This window comes from Octodon degus, unplaced genomic scaffold (assembly GCF_000260255.1).
Source record: "Octodon degus isolate 3935 unplaced genomic scaffold, OctDeg1.0 scaffold00018, whole genome shotgun sequence".
In the NCBI taxonomy this organism is placed as follows: domain Eukaryota; kingdom Metazoa; phylum Chordata; class Mammalia; order Rodentia; family Octodontidae; genus Octodon; species Octodon degus.
Genome location: NW_004524594.1, coordinates 1,363,217 through 1,385,169, shown reverse-complemented (window position 1 = coordinate 1,385,169; position 21,953 = coordinate 1,363,217). Strand labels below are relative to the sequence as shown.

The 21,953-nt window shown below is 38.4% G+C and overlaps 1 protein-coding gene across 1 annotated transcript in view; it reads right to left on the bottom strand.

The window, feature by feature from the left end:
- Ckap5 (cytoskeleton associated protein 5) overlaps positions 1 to 21,953 on the bottom strand; it is a 124,737-nt gene that overhangs the window by 28,721 nt on the left and 74,063 nt on the right. The window contains exons 13-23 of the mRNA XM_023710577.1: positions 18,944 to 19,057; positions 18,553 to 18,663; positions 17,167 to 17,259; positions 11,688 to 11,873; positions 11,166 to 11,260; positions 7,509 to 7,566; positions 7,294 to 7,419; positions 6,028 to 6,167; positions 5,729 to 5,903; positions 4,541 to 4,654; positions 3,302 to 3,430 (exon numbers count right to left, since the gene is read on the bottom strand). Of these exons, the coding sequence (XP_023566345.1) occupies positions 3,302 to 3,430; positions 4,541 to 4,654; positions 5,729 to 5,903; positions 6,028 to 6,167; positions 7,294 to 7,419; positions 7,509 to 7,566; positions 11,166 to 11,260; positions 11,688 to 11,873; positions 17,167 to 17,259; positions 18,553 to 18,663; positions 18,944 to 19,057 (1,341 nt within the window). The remainder of the gene's footprint in view (positions 1 to 3,301; positions 3,431 to 4,540; positions 4,655 to 5,728; positions 5,904 to 6,027; positions 6,168 to 7,293; positions 7,420 to 7,508; positions 7,567 to 11,165; positions 11,261 to 11,687; positions 11,874 to 17,166; positions 17,260 to 18,552; positions 18,664 to 18,943; positions 19,058 to 21,953) is intronic.

Genomic DNA, 21,953 nt, shown 5'->3' with positions numbered 1-21,953 from the left:
TTCATATAATTTATCAAGTTTTTGCTACCACAATCAAGATTCTCAACAGTTCCTATCATAAATGCTCATGTTGCCCGTCCGTCTGTCCATCCATTCATCCATCCATCCATCCATCCATCCATCCATCCATCTCAGACAGGGTCTCACTGTGTAGTCCGGGTTGGCCTCAAACTCCCAGTGATCCTCCTGCCTCAGCCTCCCAAGGGATAGGGTGTGCACCACTATGTTTGGCCAAGTTGCCCTTTTATAACCATCCTCATACCTCTTCCTGCTCCTTCCTCTGTTCCCTGGCAACCATTATTCGTTTGCCATTTCTAAGTATAAATGTAATGAAGCAGTATGTTTGGGATTGTTTCTTGCGTGCAGCATAATTCCTGAGATTTAAATCACTGCATATATAAATACCTTTTTTAAAAGACATGGTCCTACCATGTAGTTCAGGCTTGCCTTGAACTTCCTTGAACTTGAAACCTCCTACCTCAGCTTTCTAGTTGTTGGAATTATAGGTATGTGCCACCAGGTTCAGCTTCAAGTAGTGTTTTGTGTGTGTGTGGTGTGTGTGTGTGTGTGTGTGTGTGTGTGTGTGTAACCAGGGATTGAACTCAGGACCTTGCACTTGCCAGGCAAGCTCTTACTCCACTGAGCTATCTCCCTGGCCCTCAAGTAGTTTTTTGTAGTTAAACTTTTACTTTGAAAATGTTTACATTCCCAACCCCAAAAGTCTTAATTTTGATGTGATCCAATTTATCAGATTTTCTTTTTTTATTTGGTTCTTTTTTTGTTTTGGTTTTTTCTTAGATAGGGTCTATGTATTTCAGTGTGAAATACACAGCTTATTACATAGTCCAGGTTGGCCTTGAACTCACAGCAATCCTTTTGCTTTGGACTCCTGAAAGCTAGAATTAACAGGTGTGCACCACCAGCTATGGATTGTGTTTTCAGTCTAAAATTACTTCCCAGTCCTATATGATTTTGCTAAGACTTCTATAATTTATGTTCTACATTTAAGTCCAAGATCTATTTTCTGTCTTATTAGGGATTAAACCGATTGCCTTGCACATCCTAGGCAAGAATTCTACTACTGAGCTACATTTCTAGCCCCAAATCTGCTTTAATTTTATATAAAATGTGAGATTTAGGTTGAAGCTCATTTTTCTCTCTGTGAACATCTAGCTGCTCCAAATCATTGGATGAAATGGCTAACCTTCCTCCATGGATTTACTTTAACTTTGTCTAAAATTAGTTGATCATACTAATTGAGATCTGGTTTTCTCTCTTGTTCCACTGATTGTTGTACTTATCATCATGCTGTCCTCTTCTCATTGTTATCAGCTGTCTTGATTATAGCAGTAAAGTAAGCATAATACACAGTTGAGTAACTCCTCCAAAATGTTTTCTTCAGCAAGGTTGTTTTAGCTATTCTAGGGCCTGTGCTGGGCAATACAAATCTTAGAATAAGCTTGTCTGTGTCTATAAAAAAAATCTTGCTGGACTTTTCATCACAATTATATTAAATTCATAGATAGTGAGAGACGAAGTTCTTCCTATGTCGAGTTCTTCATTTAATATGTCTCTCCATTTATTTAGGTTTTTGAATTCTTTTCAGTATTCTGTAAGTTTCTGTATTTGTTAAGTTATACACACACTGAGGGACCCACTTATTTTAAAGTAATGAATGTGGGCCTGGGGTGATAGCTCAGTAGAATAAGCGCTTGCCTGGCAAGCGCAGGGTCCTGGGTTCAATCCCTGGGGGCCCGCCCACTAGCTCAGTTGTTTAAGTGCCTGCTTAAACAAAGTAGTCAGTCTCTGGGATCCGTGGTTCAATTCCCGCATTCTTAAGGCAATCCAGACCAGCCCTGGAGGCAATCTGGAGCCGCCAAAAAAAAAAAAAAACAAAAACCTTCTGGGTTCAATCCCTGGTACCACAAATAAATGAATAAACAAAATAATGAATGTTCACATAAAGAAATATGACTTTTACCCTTTATGCCCCTTATTTTGTAATGTTAGGATTGAACCCAGTGCTTCACAAATTATAGGCAAGCATTCTACACTTGAGCTATGTCCTCAGATCAAAATATAATTTTTGTGCACTGACTCTGATACACACCTATTTTGGAGGTGCTACAGGTTGAATAAATAGAGTGTGATGATTTTGTATCTTCCAATCTTGTTGAACTCATTGATTGTAGTTTACTTGTACATTTCTTTTTCTTTTTGCAGAACCAGGGATTGAACTCAGGTCCTTGTGCTTGCCAGGGAAGTGCTTATTCCACTGAGCCATCTCCCCGGCCCCATTTGTACATTTCTTGAGGTTTTTTTTTTTTTTTTTAAATATTCTTTATTAATTAATTAATTTATTTATTTATGTGTGTGTGTGTGTGTGGCCAGCTCAGCCCACCAGGGGGCGGGGCTGGCTGGCATGTGGTGCTGGGGGATTAGAACTGTGGTCCCTGTGCTTTGCTAAACTTGTTCTAAGTAGGTGCTTTAGACCACTGAGCCATCTCACCAGCCCTGTTTTTTTTTAAAGACAGGGTTTTGCCATGTAGTTCAAGCTGGCCTCAAACTCTCAGCGATCCTACTGTCTTAGCCTCTCTGGTGCTGGGATTACAGCTGTGTGTCACAGTTGGCCTCTTAAAATTTTTCTATTGTAGACAGTCATGTAATCTTTTGTTTATTTTCTTGCATTACTATAATAATTAGAATTACTAGTACTCTGTTCAGTGATACTAAATAGCTGGCATCTTTGCATCATTTTCACATTCCCAGTGGTTTTCAGTCTTCTCCCATTGTGATATTATCTGTAGAAGGTTTTTTGCTTGCTTTTTGCAGATATGGTGCTTCCTGAAGGTGAGATAATTCTGTTATGAAACTTGCTGACAGTTTTTATCATGAATGAGTATTGGGCTGTCAAACGCTTTTTCTATATCAACTGATATGATCATAATTTTCTTCTGTTGGCATGACAGACTACATTGATGATTTTTTTAAAATGTTAAACTATTTTTATATTCTGATTACATCTTCTTCTTTTTTTTTTTTTTTTGGTGGAACCGGGGATTGAACTCAGGCTCTTGTGCTCGCCAGGGAAGCGCTTATTCTACTTAGCCATCTCCCAGTTTTGTTACAAAAATAGGAACCAATAAAGAAGCACATAAACACAATATATCAAGAATTAGGTTTCATTTCTTTAAATTTTGTAATAAATTCATTTTAACCATATAAACATGTATTAGATGGGTCCTAGTCCATAAAGAGGTAAAGAAATGAGTAAAACATATGATTAATTTATAGTACTAACCTCTTGCCTTAAGAAAGGATTTTCCTTTTTGAGTTCCTCAGAAAGATCTTCTCCCTCCAGCCACTCTTTCATGCCAGTCTGCTCTGCCCAGGCATTCACAGTTGCTAGGGCAGCAGCACGAACATTGTTCTGAATAGAGAAGAGAATTGGCAAAAATAATTACCAACTACAGTTTGGAGCTTGAAGAAGGAAGACTTTATTTTATGAATGTGAATAAAAATTTCTCTAAGATCTATGCAGACATGCTTGGAACTATCTTTTCTGAAACCAGATACTAGTTCTATCATTGTACAAAAACTCCAAGGGAAAGTAAAAATATAAAACTAAATTAAAAACTTGTATAGTCAGTTAATTAGGTAAGTCATTGATCTATCCATAACACAACATGTAAAAAACATGAACTTTCAATTTTTTTTTTTGCAGAACCAGAGATTGAACTCAGGCCCTTATTCTACTGAGCCATCTCCCTGGTCCCTCAAATTTTATTTTCTGAATCTCCCAATAATTTATGACTTTCTGCTAAAGAATCGAGCATTCTTCATGTTAGCAATCTCAAAATGGTTAAGACTAAAATTACTACCCTTGCAACTATTTAAATTATGTCTTATGTTACTTTGCATTTACAGAATGAGACATTGAGAAAAGTTTAAAGATAGTTCAATTCCTCAAGTTAAATGAATTACACAAAAATAGAGAAATTGAAATACTTAGGGAGGGGCTAAGTAGAAAAGGTGTGTTGTAACCCTCAATCACACTTAAATGACTTCTATAACTGTGAAAGTACAGATAGATACTTAACTGAACCTTGCCCTAGTAGTTCAGGGCAAAAAGAATAAAAAGAAAAACTTCAAAATCCCCAGACTCATATAATTATTCACTAGAGCAAAACTTTATATAATGATAACAACCACAAATAGCAGTCATTTATTGAGTGCATAATACATCAAAGAGGAACAATATAAGGTACCTTGTACATTCCATTCTCTAAGAAAGAAATTTCACAGATAAAAAAACCTGAACTTTAGAGAGGACATGAAACCACGAAAGCATCACAGCTAGTAACTGACATATCTAGTACCCTTAATACTCGCTGAAATATAAACATGTTAACTGTTCCCCAATATTCTCATCTTTATAAACCTGTAAAGATTTACATGTATTCTAGAAAAGAGAACTATCCTTAATTCGAGAATGTGACTGGCCTACTCTCGAACAGAGCTGTGAATAGAGTTGGCTTACCTTGCTGTCCCCAAGGACTGTGATGATAGGAACACCCAAGTTCTTTACGTGCTGCTTGATGTTTGGGCCCATGGCTACTGCTAGCTGCTGGAGGATATTCAGTGTCTGCTGCACCTAAGTAGAAAAGACAACGCTTTATGTTCAAACCATTAGCACGCTATACTCAAAAGCTTTTGCATGACTGTTGTTATAGTCAACATAGGTTTCTGTGAGACAAGGAAATTCCCTTGTGATCTCTTTCTAATTAGCTTATGAATAATTTTCACGCCTTTTTTTATTTTCTTCTGTACAAAAAATTGAGCCCTGGGGTGCGCTAACACCATCTATAATCCAAGTCCTTTATTTGGTTTTGTCTTGTTTTAAGACAGGGCCTTGCTATGCAGTCCAGGCTGGCCTTGAACTTTCAATCCTCTTGCCTCTCAGCCTGCCAAGTCACTAGGACTGGAGGCAATAGCTACTGCAACTGGTTATCTCTCTTTTTATCATCAGTTCAAAAAACTGTATTATAAGAATTTCAGAGCACCAGTCATAGTAGTTTACAATTTTATTTACTTTATTTATTTTTTAAGAATTATCACATTCTTTTTTTAAAAAAAATTATTTATTTATTTTTACATTTAGTGTGTGTGTGTGTGTGTGTGTGTGTGTGTGTGGCCAGCTCAGCCCACCAGGGTGGGGGGCTGGCTGGCATGTGGTGCTGGGGGATCGAACTGCGGTCCACTGTGCTTTGCTAAGCTTGTTCTAAGTAGGTGCTTTAGACCACTGAGCCATCTCTCCAGCCCCTTTATTTACTTTATAATTTCAAGTCTGAGAAAAGTGACATAGCTCAGTGGCATAAATGCCTGCCTGGCAAGTACAAGGTCCTGAGTTCAATCTCTGGTACCAAGAAAAACCCCAAAACAAACAAAACCTTACAAAAATCCAAATTGAAAAATTAAAAAATAGGTATGTTTCTATATAAGTAGTTTCATACAGAGATATTTAACATCAGATTCCCATAAAAAGCAAATTCTGAAACTTATGAAAGCTTAATAAACCTGAATTATCCTGAGATACACTTTAGAAATTAAAAGATAGCATTTCTCGTTCAAAATAAAGTGATCACTAAGTTTTTACTAGTGAAGGCTTCACTGAAAAGGAAACTCCTATAGCAAGAGGACAGGGGGAAAAAGAAAAGGCTCTACGTACCAGGATTTTATTTGAATCGTTGAGTCGACCCTTCAAGGCAGTTGGAAGTTCACCTATATTTGGTTGGATAAATTTTGCTTCATTGATAATACTTGCTACTTCATCTAGTCCTTCCTTTCTGATCTTCCAATTCTTGTCACCAATCTTAGACACCAACTCTGAGGTAATTTTATCACTGAAAAATAAGATATAACTTGTAATTCTAGACTCCACAAGTTTCCTCTACTGAATTAAAAATAAGAAGATACCATTAAGAATTTAGCCCGATGAATCAAATTGTTCCTGGGAGTGAAACCTACCTGATCTCTGTCCTTGGCAAAAGATCAACAATATCATTGCCCCCATCATCTGGTTCATCTCCATCCTCTCCTTCATCTGCACCCCCTGTGCTATGCTTAGAAAGGCCTCTGGTTGGAGTGGGTGGGCTCTGACCCTGCATCTACACACAAATAAAGGAGGCAAGAGAATGATGAGCATGACAACAAACAGGCTGTTGCGGGTACCTGTGTCCATGTTCTCATTCTGCCATGATGCTTACTCGTACAATGAAGTTTTTCATGCCTACTTTAATTTTCAGGACACACAGCAAAAGTTATCTTCATACACACTTTAGGCTCTGACTTCTCAGTCATGATGTTGTCTTTTGACCTGTATGCCCCACACAACTCAGAGAAAATCTAACACCAAGGAATCTCAGAAGTTATTCAGGGAGGTTCCATACTTTTTTAAAAAAAATGAATATTGGAATAAATCAATATATTGAATAAATTAAAAAATATATGAAGAGGGCCTAGGCAAGTGCAGGGATTAGGGTTTGATCCTGGGTACCACATGCCACACTGGCCCTACGCCCCAGGGTGCTGAGCCAGACACCGAGTCCAGGTGTGGTGGTACACGCCTGTAATCTCAGCGCTGGGAAGGCTGAAAACAGGCGAATCACTATGAGTCCAAGTTATGTAGTGAGACCCTGTACCAAATATAATATATATATATATATATATATATATATATATATCTCCTCTCCTATACCATAGTTACCTAGTTATCTTCCTCACAAACTCATCAATTTCTTATGAATTCTTCTAGGGAAACTTTATACACATAAAAGCCAACACACATTCCTCTCCCACCCCAAGACAGACAGGGTCTCATTATGTAGTTCAGGCTGGCCTTGTACTCACTAGGGACCCCATCCTGGCCTTACCAGTGATCCTCCTGCCTCAGCCTCCCAAGTGATGGGATTACAAGGATGTGTCACTACCCCTGTCAATCTGCATATATTCTTTTTTTTTTTTTTTAATTTTTATTTATTTATTTGTGCGTGTGTGTGTGTGTGTGGCCAGCTCAGCCCACCAGGGGGCAGGGCTGGCTGGCATGTGGTGCTGGGGGACTGAACCGCGGTCCCTGTGCTTTGCTGAGCTTGTTCCAAGTAGGTGCTGTAGACCACTGAGCCATCTCACCAGCCCCTGCATATATTCTTTATTCCAAAGGTTTGACAATATTAGTCTTTACTATGAGATTACAAATTCATCAGTTGGATTGCATCATTTGTGGACCTTTTTTACCTTCTCAAATTCTGCATCTATCTGTGACAGGAGGGCAGGCTTCTCATCCTCAAAGAACATTCGTAAAGAGGGACCAACATACAGATACATCACACCAAGTAAAGTGATGGCAGCAGTCCTCACAGCCTGCCAAAAAGAACCAAAACAACTTTCCAAATCAGAAGAGAAATACGGTGGTTAACACCCCCATATTATAGATGCTGGGATATACTCACTGGGTTTGTGGCAGCAAGAGCGGTTTTCACATTACTAATGAAAGCTTTGACGTTCAACCTAGAAAGAACATTTACAACAGAACACAGACATATACATAAAACCTTAAAAATATTCAACAGTATTTATGAAGGCAGACTTTGGAAGAGTTTAGTTTCTTTCTACATTCACTTTAAAGTGACCTTTTGACACAATCCAAACATTGATTAATACTATTGTTTAATTAAGACTCCTGAAGTCCAGGTTCACATTCTCATCTGATTTTGCAACCCTTGCCACACACCTTGTCTATGATGCTGATGATTGAGCTCAGGCCCCGCACATGCCAGCCATAGATCCATCATTAAGCCCACTGCTATGCCCAGGCTGACCTTGAACCCAGTCCTCCTGACTCAGCCTCTGCCAGTCATAGCTGGGATTATAGGTAAGAGCCATGATGTCTGGAGTGACATTTCCATTTTATGTCTAGCAGATACCTATATCCTGTACATCAAAATCAAACCGATTTCACTCTCCAGACCCCAAACCTGTTCTCCCACTGTTCCCTCCAACTTTTTCTCCCAAGTGCTTAGGCCACTCTTAGTAACCACATCATTCTTGACTAACCTTTCTCTTCCGCCCAACGTTCCATTCAGGTCTATTTTCAAACGATATCCCAAGTTACAGCACTTCCACTTTATAACCTTCCAAGCCACTATAACTTGTTGCAGGATTATCAGAATAGCCTACTAATCTTATCTTTTTTTTTTTTTTAATCTTTATTTATTTGGTACAGGTTCTCATGGCTCAGACTCAGCTCAGATTGGTAGTGATCCTCTTGTCTCAAGCCTCCTCAGCACTAGGATTACAGGCATGTGCCACCATGCCTGGTTTTGGTGGCTAGTGCCACACACTGCCACTGCCAGCACATGGCATTACAGTCCCTACTAATCTTATCTTTGACTATAGTCAGAATGATCTTGTGAGTCTCCTGCTCAACTCTTTCCCACTGTTTCAACCTTTCCCACTTTTTTTTTTGGCAGTATGGAGGATGGAAACCAGAGATGTTGTACCACTCAGCTATACCCTCAGCCCATGTGTATTTATTTATTTATTTATTTAGTGTGTGTGTGGCCAGCTCAGCCCACCAGGGGGCGGGGCCGGCTGGCATGTGGTGCTCGGGGATTGAACCGTGGTCCCTGTGTTTTGCTTAGCTTAGCTTGTTCTAAGTAGGTGCTTTAGACCACTGAGCCATCTCACCAGCCCAGCCCATGTGTTTTGAGAGAGGGTATTACTAAGTTGCCCAGGTAGGACTCAAAATTTTGATTTTCCTGCCTCAGGCTCTCAGAATGCTCTGATTATAGATGTTCACCACTATACCCAGTTTATTAAAAAAAAAAAAAAAAAAGAAAAAAGAAAATATATATGCATAGGCATATATACAGATATTTGCCCCTTACTCAAATATATGTTTATGTAAACAGGAATTTAATTTTGTCCATGATGCATTCCAAGGGCCTGAAACAAACAGAGCAGTGTACTCAACTGAGTAAGTGAAAGAACACAGATAAAAAAGAGGTAAATATGCACTTGGCTTTCATGTGACATGCCAACAGATTAATTTTACATCAAAATTGTACATTTGAGCCAAGAATGTAGCTCACTGGTAGAGTGGCTGCCTTGCAGACATGAAGACCTTGGCTTAATTCTGCACTGTGTAAGAGAAAAGAAAGGAAGAGAGGTGTGGTGATACACATGCTCAGGAAGCTTAGGCAGGAAGATCACTGTAAGTCTGAGGCCAGCCTGGGTTACATAGTGAATTCAAGATTAGCCTGAACTACATGGTAGACCCTGTCTCAAACATAAAAAAGAAAAAGGGATAGAGAGGGAGGGAAGAGAAAGGAAAGAAAAAAAACTTGTGTAATTATGCAAGAATTATAACAACATCTGCTACGTATGGTGGTACATGCCTGTAATCCTAGCACTTGTGAAGCTAAAGTAGGACAGTAGAAAGTTGGAGGCCAACTTGGGTTATATATTGAGTTTGAGACCTGTGTGAGTGCTGGCCTGGCAAGCACAAGGTCCAGAGTTCAATTTGTTACTGAAAAAAAAAAAAAGACCTGTCTGAACTACATAGGCAAGAGCTTAGATTAAAATAACAACAGGAGGGATTATAACAATATCCTCAGGGCTGGGGAGATAGCTCAGTAGAGTAAGTGCCTGCCTGGCAAGCACAGGGTCCTGATTTCAATCCTTGGTGCCGCAAATTAAAAAAAAATATCCTCAACTACAGAAGAACACAGATACTGCCATGAAAAGCCAATTTTTACTTGAATGATAACTGAATGATGACTTCTACAGTAGTATTTCTTTAATAAGTAGAATTAAAATACTGTTTTCTAAGATAGTAACAGTGTAAATGAGAAGTAGAAAGATACAGAGAAGGGCAATACAGTACAGCAATTACAGGGTCTCCTGAAATAAAAAATTCCTGGATTCAAATCTTGGCTTTGACACTTGGCTAGCTACACATATGACACAGATAATTGAAGCTTTCTGTGCTTTAGTTCCCTTATCTACAAACCGAGGGCAACAAAAGGCCACAGGTGGTTTTCTGAGGATTATAACAAATGAATTACTGGAAGCGTGCTTTAGAAAGTAAGTGCCTGGCCTGGCCATAGTCAGCACATCTATTATATTGGCACTCAGGCAGGATGATCACTGTCACAAAAAAAAACTGTCTGGGATAAAGAAAGTTCTGGGTTTTTTTTAAATTTTATTTATTTATTTGTGTGTGTGTGTGTGTGCGTGTGTGTGCGTGTGTGGCCAGCTCAGCCCACCAGGGGGCGGGGCTGGCTGGCATGTGGTGCTGGGGGATTGAACCGCGGTCCCTGTGCTTTGCTAAGCTTGTTCTAAGTAGGTGCTTTAGACCACTGAGCCGTCTCATCAGCCCCAGCTCTGTTAAATTTTGTTAACTGAAGTAAACAAGTATTTTCTATATATAAGTCTGAGAAACAGTGAATTAAAATAAATAAGCTCTTCAGTTGAAAGATTTCTGAGAGCACTTATTTTTTTTTCCCCCAGTGTATTCCTCTTTATTCATTTTCCGAGTACCAACTTAAACTTGGATAGGTTGAATTAACCCAACCCACCTCTGGCAGGTATACTCAACAGAGCACTTAATTCATCAAAGTGCCTTGCAAGTTGCAGAACAAATGTGGGCATATGTATTAATGTCTAATGATTAGACTAGAAATCCCTGGAATTGGCTTTTCTGTGGGATAACACTTGAGGAAAAATAACTTAGAAAACTCTTTTAGAAGATATCAAAATTCCAGACAGATGTGATACAGAATTTATAAACAAATGTTTCTTCCTTTTCTATAGACAACTCAGCACTAGCTTTTCTAAAAATAAGCACAGTCAGCCAGATATAGCGGTACCTGCCTATAATCCTAGCACATGGAAGGCTGAGGCAGGAGGATCACCATGCCCAGGAGGCCAGCCTGGGCTACTTAGTGAGCCAGGCTGAAGTACATAATAAGGCTGTCTCAAAACAAACCAAAAAAGCCCCAAACCAACCATAACAGTAGAGGTAGCTATGACATATATGATATGATCACCAATTAGAGATTCGTAAAACATGTAATAATTTTCTACTTGATTTTGTTCTGACTTACCCACAAAACCCAAATTCTTTGATTGCATTTGATAGCCAATTCAGAGTTTCTGACTGGTTCTTGGGGTTCTTCTGTGAGAAAGCCATTGACATAACCTTTCAGGGGAAAAACAACAGTGAATCTGTGTCTTCTCTTACATTTCTTGGAGAAATGTTACATGCTTTTAAGGTGCACATGGATTAAACATGGCTTTTTTGACACTTAAACCACTAAAAAAAGGATTTAGAAACAAAAGATTTAGCTACAAAAGGAAAAAGTAAGAGATACAGTAGTGGTGTTAAAAGCATAATGAACTATTTACAACCTTGCACTAGTGTTCATTCTGGATTATATGGTCTTATGAAAAAAGTACTGTCATCTTCTCTGGACTATTCTTAGACAAATTTCTACTATCAGGCAACAGTGTATTATCAAGGCAGAAATTAAAATACAGTATCAAAAATAGTTTTAAGATTAGGAAGCTTACATTGAACTTTGAAGGAAAACTAGGACAATTTGGGGTAAGAGAGCTGTGTCACTAACCTGCTCAGCTGTCCAAGGCAACATGCAAGCCTCAGCCATCGCTGTCATGGCTTCTTTTGCGTTATTTCCACATTTCACATCTCCAATCTTGTCTACAAGGCCATCTAACACAATCTGAGCTGAAGTTTTGGAAAAATGTCCCTTCTGAGCAATCAAAGCAACTATGTGAAGCTTCATCTGCATCACCTGAGTGAGAACAATCATCATAAAGCTGTAAGTCAGCAGAAGACATTCATTTATTTACTCATATAGCAGGCGGAAGCTGTAATGTAGTTATTTTTATTTTTTAAAATTTATTTGACACAGGGTCTCACAATGCAGCTCAGACTTATAACGATCCTCTTATATCAGCCGCCCCAGTGCTGGGATTACAGGTGTGCATGATATCAGGCTAGTATGGAGCGCCTGGACTCGGGGCGGCACAGCATGTGGTACTGGGGATCAAACTTGGGTCCTTCAGTTTGCCAGGAGGTGCTTAGACCACTGAGCTATCTCCCTACCCACCCCCTGTACCACCTTATGGATCACTGAAAAAATCAAAATGAAAGCAGAAATTTATTAATTTTATTTTTAAAGAGAATACAAAAATAGTAAGAAAAGCATTCCCAAATGCCCATCACCTGAGGAATGGATAAAAAAAGAGGTGGTATTTTTACACAATGAAGTATTACTCTGCTATAAAGAAAGCAGAAACTTATTTTTATTTTTAAAATTTTTTTGCAGTACTAGGGATTGACCTCAGGACCCTGCACTTGCCAGGCAGGTGATTTATTCTACTAAGCTATCTTCCTGGCCCCAGAAATTTAAAGAAGCAAAAAAAATTTAATCCTTTAACTGATATCAAAGCAGCTAACTGCCAATGAAGAGAAAAAACAAACAAACAACAAAAAACTCCCAAATACTCCATGTTCCAAAACAGGAAAGTTTATGAACTGAAAAATATGATTTATATATTGCTACTCTGATTATTTGGGTTTTTAAAATAATCTGAATACATAGTTTAAAATACATAATAAACCACCTCACTGACTACATAACTCAGCACTATCCTGCAGCTGCCACACAAAACCTACACATGCAGACAGCACAGAACTTAGGAAATTTTAGAGAACATATAGGGTTTTTTTTTAAATTTTTATTTATTTATTTGTGTGTGTGTGTGTGTGTGTGTGTGTGTGGCCAGCTCAGCCCAACAGGGGGGCGGGCTGGCTGGCATGTGGTGCTGGGGGATTGAACCGCGGTCCCTGTGCTTTGCTAAGCTTGTTCTAAGTAGGTGCTTTAGACCACTGAGCCGTCTCACCAGCCCCATATATAGGGTTTTTAAGTTGGAAAACAGCTTAAAGATATTAATGTGATGACAGACACATGAGCCTAAGAACACTTGCCCTATAAGTATTTTCTTTTGTAGTGTCTGAATATTTTATTTACTTTGTTCAGCTACTAGAAATTCTAACAGATCCATTTATATCTTTTAAGATTTAGTTATCTTAGCTTGTTCTAAGTAGGTGTTTTAGACCACTGAGCCATCTCACCAGCCCCAAGATTTAGTTATCTTAGACAGGACTTCTGAGTTGCAAACTTCTGGAAAGTTGATCCTCATAAAAACAGTAAGAACACTGGTAAGAACTGTCATCATTCTTTCAGAGCCCTCAAAATTAACCAAAGGCTTGAAAGAATACAAAAGAAACGTAAGAAGAGCTACCAAATCTCAGTAAGAATCACCCTTCTGGTAATTAGCCTTATTTTCATCCTCCTCTTCTCACCACCAAGCAGCCTTCAAAACTGGCAGTCAAATTCTCTGAAAGACTGAGCTAGGAAGATGTCAAGTTCGACCCCAGGCTGGGCAACTTAGCAAGACCCTGTTTCAAAGTTTTTTTAAAAGGGGCTGGGGATATAGTTGAGTGCAAAGATCCTGGGTTTAGTCCCTAGTACCGCAAAACAAAACTACATGTCCCAGAAAACCCCAACAAACAAACAAAAACAACCCAGCAGTCTCACAACCATGGCAAATATAAAATTTGTAACTATATATTATAGTAAAATCTATTTTTTATTTATAAATATTACTTATCTATATTTTACTTATAGTAAAATCTGTAATTATAAAGTCACTAAGTCCAGCAGACCAAGTGTGGAGCTCTACTCAAAAAAATGTCAACCCAAAGCATTGTCATTACGTGAGCATCTGGCAGTTTCCTGCTAATGTGCCATCTGACCTGACTCTAGCTTGCTCACTGGGGCAAGTCCTATTCCTAGGGAATTTGCCAAAATCAGTGACAACTGTTCAACATCTAACATTGCAGCTGTCGGATGATGCTATACCAGTTGAGGCAAAGGAACTTGTTCAAATTAAAAGGAAGATTTGGAGAGTAAAATGTCCATAGGAGACTGAAAAGCTCCTATATATTCTAAGAATCTAGGAGCCATGACGATATTCAAGGCTGTATGCAGACTGAGGAAAGACACAAAAGGGCCCTCTTAGCTCTGTCCTTAGATCCTGTGTAAAGAGAAGTGAAGCTTAAGGTGAAATTATTAAACTTGGATCACTGAAGGGGTGGCCAACACACACACACACACACACACACACACACACACACACACAGACCCTCTGGTGAGGTGGAAGACTAGTTTAGAAATGTCAGGAAACATCTCTCTAGCAAGTGGTGATGAACCTATGCCATAAGTGGGCTATCTGTGCTACTGAAAGCTCCAAAAGGTTCACCATCACTGTGTCACTAACAGACCATTAAACCAAGTGAGTAGAGACCTTAGTGGCTGCAAACTGAAACAATGAGATTATACTTCATAATCCCTAGGATGACTGGAATTTTAAAAACAAAAGATGAATTCATTAGTGTGTGGAGAAAATGTAACCTTCATTAATTGCTGGAATGAATGTAAAATGTTGTAATTACTTTGGAAAGTAGTTTTATCAGTTACTCAGAAGTTAAACATAGACTTGTATGACCCCAACAACACTACCCAAGAAATGAAACTCTGTTAAAATAAAAATTTATATAGAAATGTTTGTAGCAGCATTAGTGACCACTGTTAAAAAGCTGAAACAACCTACATGCACACTGACTAATGACCAGAGAAATAAAATATGGTATAACTACACAGTGGAATGTTATTTGGCAATAAAATCTGTTATATGCTATAATATAGATAAACTTTGAAAATGCTATGCTAAGTAAAAGTCAGACACAAAAGCCACCTACTAAACGATTCCATGTCCAAGAGAGGTAAATTCATAAGGGACAGGAAAGTAGATTAACAGTTAAGGGGGACTAGAGGGTAGGGAAGAACAGAGTGACTGCTACTCAGTATAGGGTTTCTTTTAGGAGTGATGAGGACATTCCAATAGAGTTGCAGAGCTCTATGAATATACTAACCACTGCACTGGAAAACTGAGTTTCACACTTTCTGCAGTTATACAATATACATACATTAAAATTATCCTTTGTTTTGGATCTAACACAGAAGGGTTCCACTGGTCAGGTAAGTTCCTCTAGCCACCTAACAGCTGCACACAGAGGAGGTCTGAAGTGGCCACATGAAGCGGGAGGGCAGGGTGAGCCTCACCACCACTCAGCCGTGTGCGTCAGGTGATCTGGCCGAGGTGTCAACACACAGAGGTGCCTGGGGAACACAGTGTATGTGGGAGCAAGAGAGAAAATAGGAGGTATGGAAGAGAAACAAAAAAGGTACTAGCAGGATGTAAAAAATAAACTGGCATATTTCAAGTTTAGTACAAGCTCTCTTCTAGGTACATCTAAGTGAACAATCCTGTCATTTTCGTAAGCCTCCCTTATCAACCATTTTTACAAAATTATTTATTCTTGTTAGTAAGTACTATACATGTTTGTAGAACACAATGACCACATTCATCATTGGAGATTTGTACATCACTTTTTTTTTTTTTTGTTTGTTTTTGGGACAGGGTCTCACTACACAACTCAGGCTGGCCTTAAGCTCACTTTGTAGTCCAAACTGGTCTGACTCACAAACATCCTCCTGCCTCAGCCACCCAAGTGCTGGGATTACAGGCATGCTCCATCATATCTGGCTATACATCAATCTTAATTCTTTTTTTTTTTTTTTTTTTTTTTTTTTTTTATGTGTGTGTGTATGTGTGTGTGTGTGGCCAGCCCAGCCCACCAGGGGGCGGGGCCAGCCGGCATGTGGCGCTGGGGGATCGAACCCCAGTCCCTGTGCTTCGCTAAGCCTGTTCTAAGTAGGTGCTTTAGACCATGAGCCATCTCACCAGCCCCCCCCCCCCATTTAAAAAGTCTATTTTCTGTTTTTGATTTTCAAGAAAGGGTCATGAAGTGTAGATCAGCCTGGCCTTGAACCCATGGTAATCCCCCTGCCTCAGCCTCCTGAGTGCTGGGACTAGAGGTATGTGTACCAACTCCCTGCTCTATTTCCATTTTTCCCCCTTCAATTCTTTTTACTCTAAATCTCTTCTTTTATTCTTTAAACCCCTTCTTTCTCTTCCTTGTATCTTGTTCTCCTCATTTAAAATAGCTTTTTACTTATTATCTCCCATTTTCTTCCTTATTTATGCACTGGGTTTGTCATATAAGAGAAACAATGCCATATTTAAATGGGTGTATCTGTTTTACTTAGGATTATGGTCACAAGGTACATCCATTTACCTAAAAATGTCTCAAATTTATTCTTTATAACCGAGTAGCACTCTACTGTATATAAGTACCATATTTTCTTTAGCAACTCATCTGTTGATGGACATATGATCTGTTTTCAAGATTTAGCTCTGATAAATTGTATTGCTATAAATATAGGTAAGCATATATCACTGTGGCATTGAGGAGCTTAAACTCTTTCAGGAAGATATGTAGAAATGGAATAGGTGAGTCAAATGGACCCTCTAGTTTTAGGGGAATCTGCATACTGCTTCCCACATTGGCTCAACAATGATTTATTCTTTTATTTCATTATTTTTCATACTGGGAATCAACCTAAGGATTTTGTACTTGCCAGGCAGGAGACCTCAGCAATCACTTTTTTAAACTAATAATTTAGTATTTCTAAGTCTTACTGTATTATTAATTAATAAGGTTATAAAAGATGAGGCAGTAAAATTTCACTGGAAATTTAAGGACTATACTTATATTTTACCTAAATAAACAGGAAAGCTATTTCTTTGAGACCTAAAAAATAGGAAGGAGGAAGCTAGGGCACAGGGGCTTGAATCTGCAGTGCCAGCTACTTCAGAGAATGAAGCAAGAGGATTGCCTGAGCCTATGAGATTTGAGACAAAAGGGGCAATATATTGGGACCTTGTCTCAAAAAACAAAAATAAATAAAAAGGTAGTGAAGAGAGCACATAAATAAATCACACAAATTATACAATTTTTTGCATTTATCTAACCTAATTACATAAGTTTCTCCATAGGAGGATGTAAGAGAAATTACTCCAATAAAGACATTAAATCTGTAACTAAAAAAATACCTGAAAATTGGTTTCTTTCCATCCAGGTTTTTTGGCCAGCATCCTCACTAATGCCTGGCATGGCATTTCAGTTCGGTCCATCAGTTCAACAGCCTTGAAGTGAAATAAGATGGTAAGAGAGTTAAAGGAGGTAAAGATTAGTTTCAAAGGTGGGGTAAACACTAGAACCAAGAAAGCGGTTACCTACCTGTACAGAAGAAAGAGGAATAGAATTGAGTAAGGTGATAGAGGAAGCTTAGTTTCTGTCATAATCAATCAATCAATCAATCAATCAATCAATCAATCTATCTCCCTCTTTCCTTATTAACTTACTTCAAGAAAGGGCTTTACTCTATAGTTTAGGCTGACCTTGAATTCATTCATGCAGCCTAGACTGGACTTGAACTCACAGTGATCCTCCTGGCTCACCTCCCAAGTGCTGGCATTACAGGCATGTTGTACCATACTCAGTGGTTTTTGGTTTTTTTTTTAAACAAAGTTTTCCTATGTAGATATTGGTCTCAAACTCATGATTCTCCTATCTCCTGCCTCAGCCTCCAAAGTACTGGTATAATATGTATGTTCCAGCATACCTGGTGTAATGAATCATTTCTTAAAGTAGGTGCTTAGTATATGGTATCAGTGAAACTTACTATAATTGCATTTTAGGAATTTACAAATAATTAGCTCCAAGGAAAGTAACAGCAATAGTTTTCATTTGTTTAGTAGGTGGCAAAAACTGCTCATAAATATTTTGTATTGATTCTCCTAAAATATAAGTTACACAGGGTACAAATAGTTAAGTATTAAATTTCAAAGTACAAACTTAGGTCTAATGCACTTCTGTAGCAGATATAGGACTGAAAGGTTCCTGACTAAAGTCCCACTGCTCTTTCAAATTCTTTAGTGTCTTATTTTCATTAGAATCAGACAGTATCTGCCCCAAGGAGCCACCATGTACATTTCCAACACAGTGGATTAGCACATAAAAGCATTAACATGTTTAAGTGGAGAGATCTGTGTGCTTAATAAGTTTATCAGTACTATAATCTAAAAATGCACCTAAGCCATATAATTCAGAAGGATTTTTTTTTCTTTTTTGCTCCGAATGCCTTCCGGGCAGGTTTGGCTGGCTTGAGTTGTGGGGACTGAACTACGGCAACCTGAGCCTGACTGCTTTGTTGTTGAAGCAGCCACTTAAAGAACTGAGCTAAGGGGCAGGCCCCCAAGCCATATAATTCAGAAAAAGAACCTAACATGTTAAAAAGTAGTTATGAGCTTATAGAAACAACAGAATGCACATGTTGAAAGATAAAACACTAAACAGCTACAATAAAGTCCCTTGTCACCTTTAGTTAATGCTGTGAAATATATTCATTGGTTATCCATTCATCCCTGCATACCCACCTTCTGGAACTCTTCCATGCAGGCTAGCCTTTCCTTCCAGTTACTGCTGTCAAGCAGCTGTATACAGGTAGGGGGAAGGACAGCTGAAGCTTTTTCTTCACATATTTCTATCTATAAGATATAAAAATAAGCTAAAATTAGCAACTGCTTAAGGAAACAGATGGCAAGAATTAAAAATACCCCAGATGAAACTAAAAAAACTCCCATAGGTATGCTATAGTAACTAAGTCTTCTGCCATAAAGGATAAACTAGTTCAAGGCAAATTCAGTATTCCAGAACATATCAATTCTCTATATATTGTAGAACCAGGAGAAGAAAGAACCTGATCTTCTCACAGGCCTCAACTGTCCTCAATGGGCTTACAACCTTGAGGTAACACATAATACTGACCGAGAGCTCAGGCTCCACTATTTCTTTGGTCTCTACTCCTTTTTTGTTCTTTGTTCCAGTGCTCCCTGTACCTCCTGGTGCAGTTGGCTTTCCCTTTTTAGGTGGTCCACCAGTCTAAAAGCAATTAAGAAAAAAAAAAAAGATTTAGAAGAGTGATTTTTAAACTTTTCAGTTTTATTTTTTTTTAATTTTATTTATTTATTTGTGTGTGTGTGTGTGTGTGTGTGTGTGTGTGTGGCCAGCTCAGCCCACCAGGGGGCGGGGCTGGCTGGCATGTGGTGCTGGGGGATTGAACCGTGGTCCCTGTGCTTTGCTAAGCTTGTTCTAAGTAGGTGCTTTAGACCACTGAGCCATCTCTCCAGCCCCAACTTTTCAGTTTTATAGAATCCTGAGAACATCATAATAAAATCAGAGATCACCCCAAAATAACCATTTTTCATGTCCACAGAATTTGTAATTTCATGGACAGACAGAAGACCATCCATGGGGCAGAGGTGCAATCTGCAGAATGCATACAGACATTCCTCATTTAATGACTAAACTGCAAATAGCTCATTAAATGAATTGGTCACTAAACAAGGAATTATAGATAGTATGTACATTACAATATTCAGAACAAAGAAATGGTCAGGGGAAACTCCAACTTAATGACTTTGCTTTTATTTACATAAGTCTAACACACAGTACTGTAATGTATAACACAACATAACTACAGTACAATCAGCAAAAATGACAATACTACATAAACAAGATGTACTGTACAAATGAAAGATGTATGGAATGTTCAGTCAGTAAACAGGAAGGACATTAAATGAGGAATATTTGCATTAACAATCTCTCATTCAGAATAAGCTAATGAATGAATGAAAAAAGAAGGACAGACTGGGTACTCTATATTACACTTACAGATTAATTTGTAAATGGTGTCCAATGTCTTTTTTGTGGGGCACTGGGGATCGAACTTGGGGCCTTGCACTTGGCAGGCAGGCACTTAAGTTGCTGAGCTATATCCCTGTGTGCCCACCCCCATGTCTTGAAATGCCCTCAATTTTCCAACATTAGTACAGGATACTTACTAATAAAATTTACTCAAAATATGTAATTCCAAGGTGCCCCAGTATCAAGAGAATAGATTTTATTTCTCACTTTAGAACTACATGATTTGCATTGAAAAAAAGGGGGCTGTCATACAATTTCTGGTTATTTTTCCATTTACTTTGAAGATGGACAACTTACTGAATCTTCTTTCTGTTTTAGTGGTTCTTTTTTTTTTTTTTTTTTTTTTTTGCAGGTATATATACTAGTGGTTCTTAAAAGTAATTGTTTTCTTTTCCAGTATAGAGGATCGAACTCAGTGCCCTGTGTACCACTGAGCTACATCCCCACCTCTCTTCAAGTTTTATTTTGAGACAGAGTCTTGCTTAGTTGCCCACACTGGACTCAAACTTTCCATCTTCCTGCCTCAGCCTTCTGAATAGGTATAACTATAGGTATGTACACCAATACCTAGCTAGTATATCAAGTAACCTTTAATATGTTACTTGAATCAGCAGTATAGTTTAGATGTTCATGCTACATCCTCATGGAGAGATTTGATGGTTTTTCTACCCCTAAACATGAAAAATACTAGCTAGCCATGGTTGTGTATCTATGGTTCCAAGCTGCTCAGGGTGCTAAGGTAAAAAGATCATTTGAGCCCAGGACTTACAGGCAAGTATAGGTAGGTAATACAGCGAGACCCTGTCTCAAAAAACAAACAAAAAACTATACTCTGACTAATTAGGACACTCCTCTGGATTTTCCTGTTAAAGCACTCTCTGTAAAGAGAGGTATCACAATGAACAAATCTACTCATCTTTTTAAACAAACAAATGTTTACTTATTGACTTATTCCACATGCTAGTTGGCTCAGTAGGTTAAATGCTAATAGTGTCTTGATATTTTCAAAATGCAAAGAGAAAGGGACTGCCTCCACCATTACAAATTTTATTTTCCTTACTTTTTTTTAAAGTTTGTTTTGAGACAAGGTCTCACTATGGGTTCCAGAATGATCTTGAACTTACCACAATCCTCCTGCCTCAGCCTCCTGAGTGCTGGGATGATAGGTGAGTGCCAACACACGACCAAAAAAAAAACCTTTTTTAAAGAATATTTCATTATCTTCAAGAGGAAATGAATAGGTTGAGTATGGAAAAATGAAGAGTGTCAAGAGCTAAGTGGGTTGTAGTAAAATGTGGTAGGCTGGTCTGAAGCTTTTGGGACTAATTCATTTTTTAAAGAGGCAAAAGCTGATAAAAGAAAAAATAGTTGCCATTTCCCTTTAACAAAGAATAGTATACATATCTAGGTTCAAATGCCAGCTTTATAAATATTTATTCCAAAATATATCTCCAGTTTATACTATTTGCCAGAAAGTATTCTACACACAGATAGTCAAGAAGTGACAAGATCTTTATCCTTAAAAGTTTACTTTGGCCCTAGCCTTTCAAAGTCAGTGAAGACTCGGGACATAGGAGAACCTATACTGTAACATCATGTAACTCAGTTGTGTTCCAAATTTTCTGATCAAGGAGACTATAGAGCCATAGAGGAATGTGATCGATGATGTATAGCATGCCTAGGAAGAGTCACATGGAGAGCAAACATTCTCTCAGGCTTTCACAGACAGCAAATTGATCAAGCAATGGCCATGATTCATAATAATGGCTGACAAAGGATCTACAAAGTGCGGTACAGGGCTACAGGATAAATCCTGAGGGGACTTGACTGACTGTATCAGATACAAAAGTTACATTTCTTGTTATATAGGTCTTGCTTTATCTTGGTCTTAACCATCCAGCAGAAAAGTATAAAAACAAGGTATATAAAGTAACGCCATATTAATACAATGAGCTGTAAAAGGCTCAAGTCAATAACTTCTGAGGATAACCCATTAATATTATAGACTGCTAGACAGTGTTGGATTGTTTAGCTGAATTCAAACACCTATATTTTATTTAGATGCCAATAG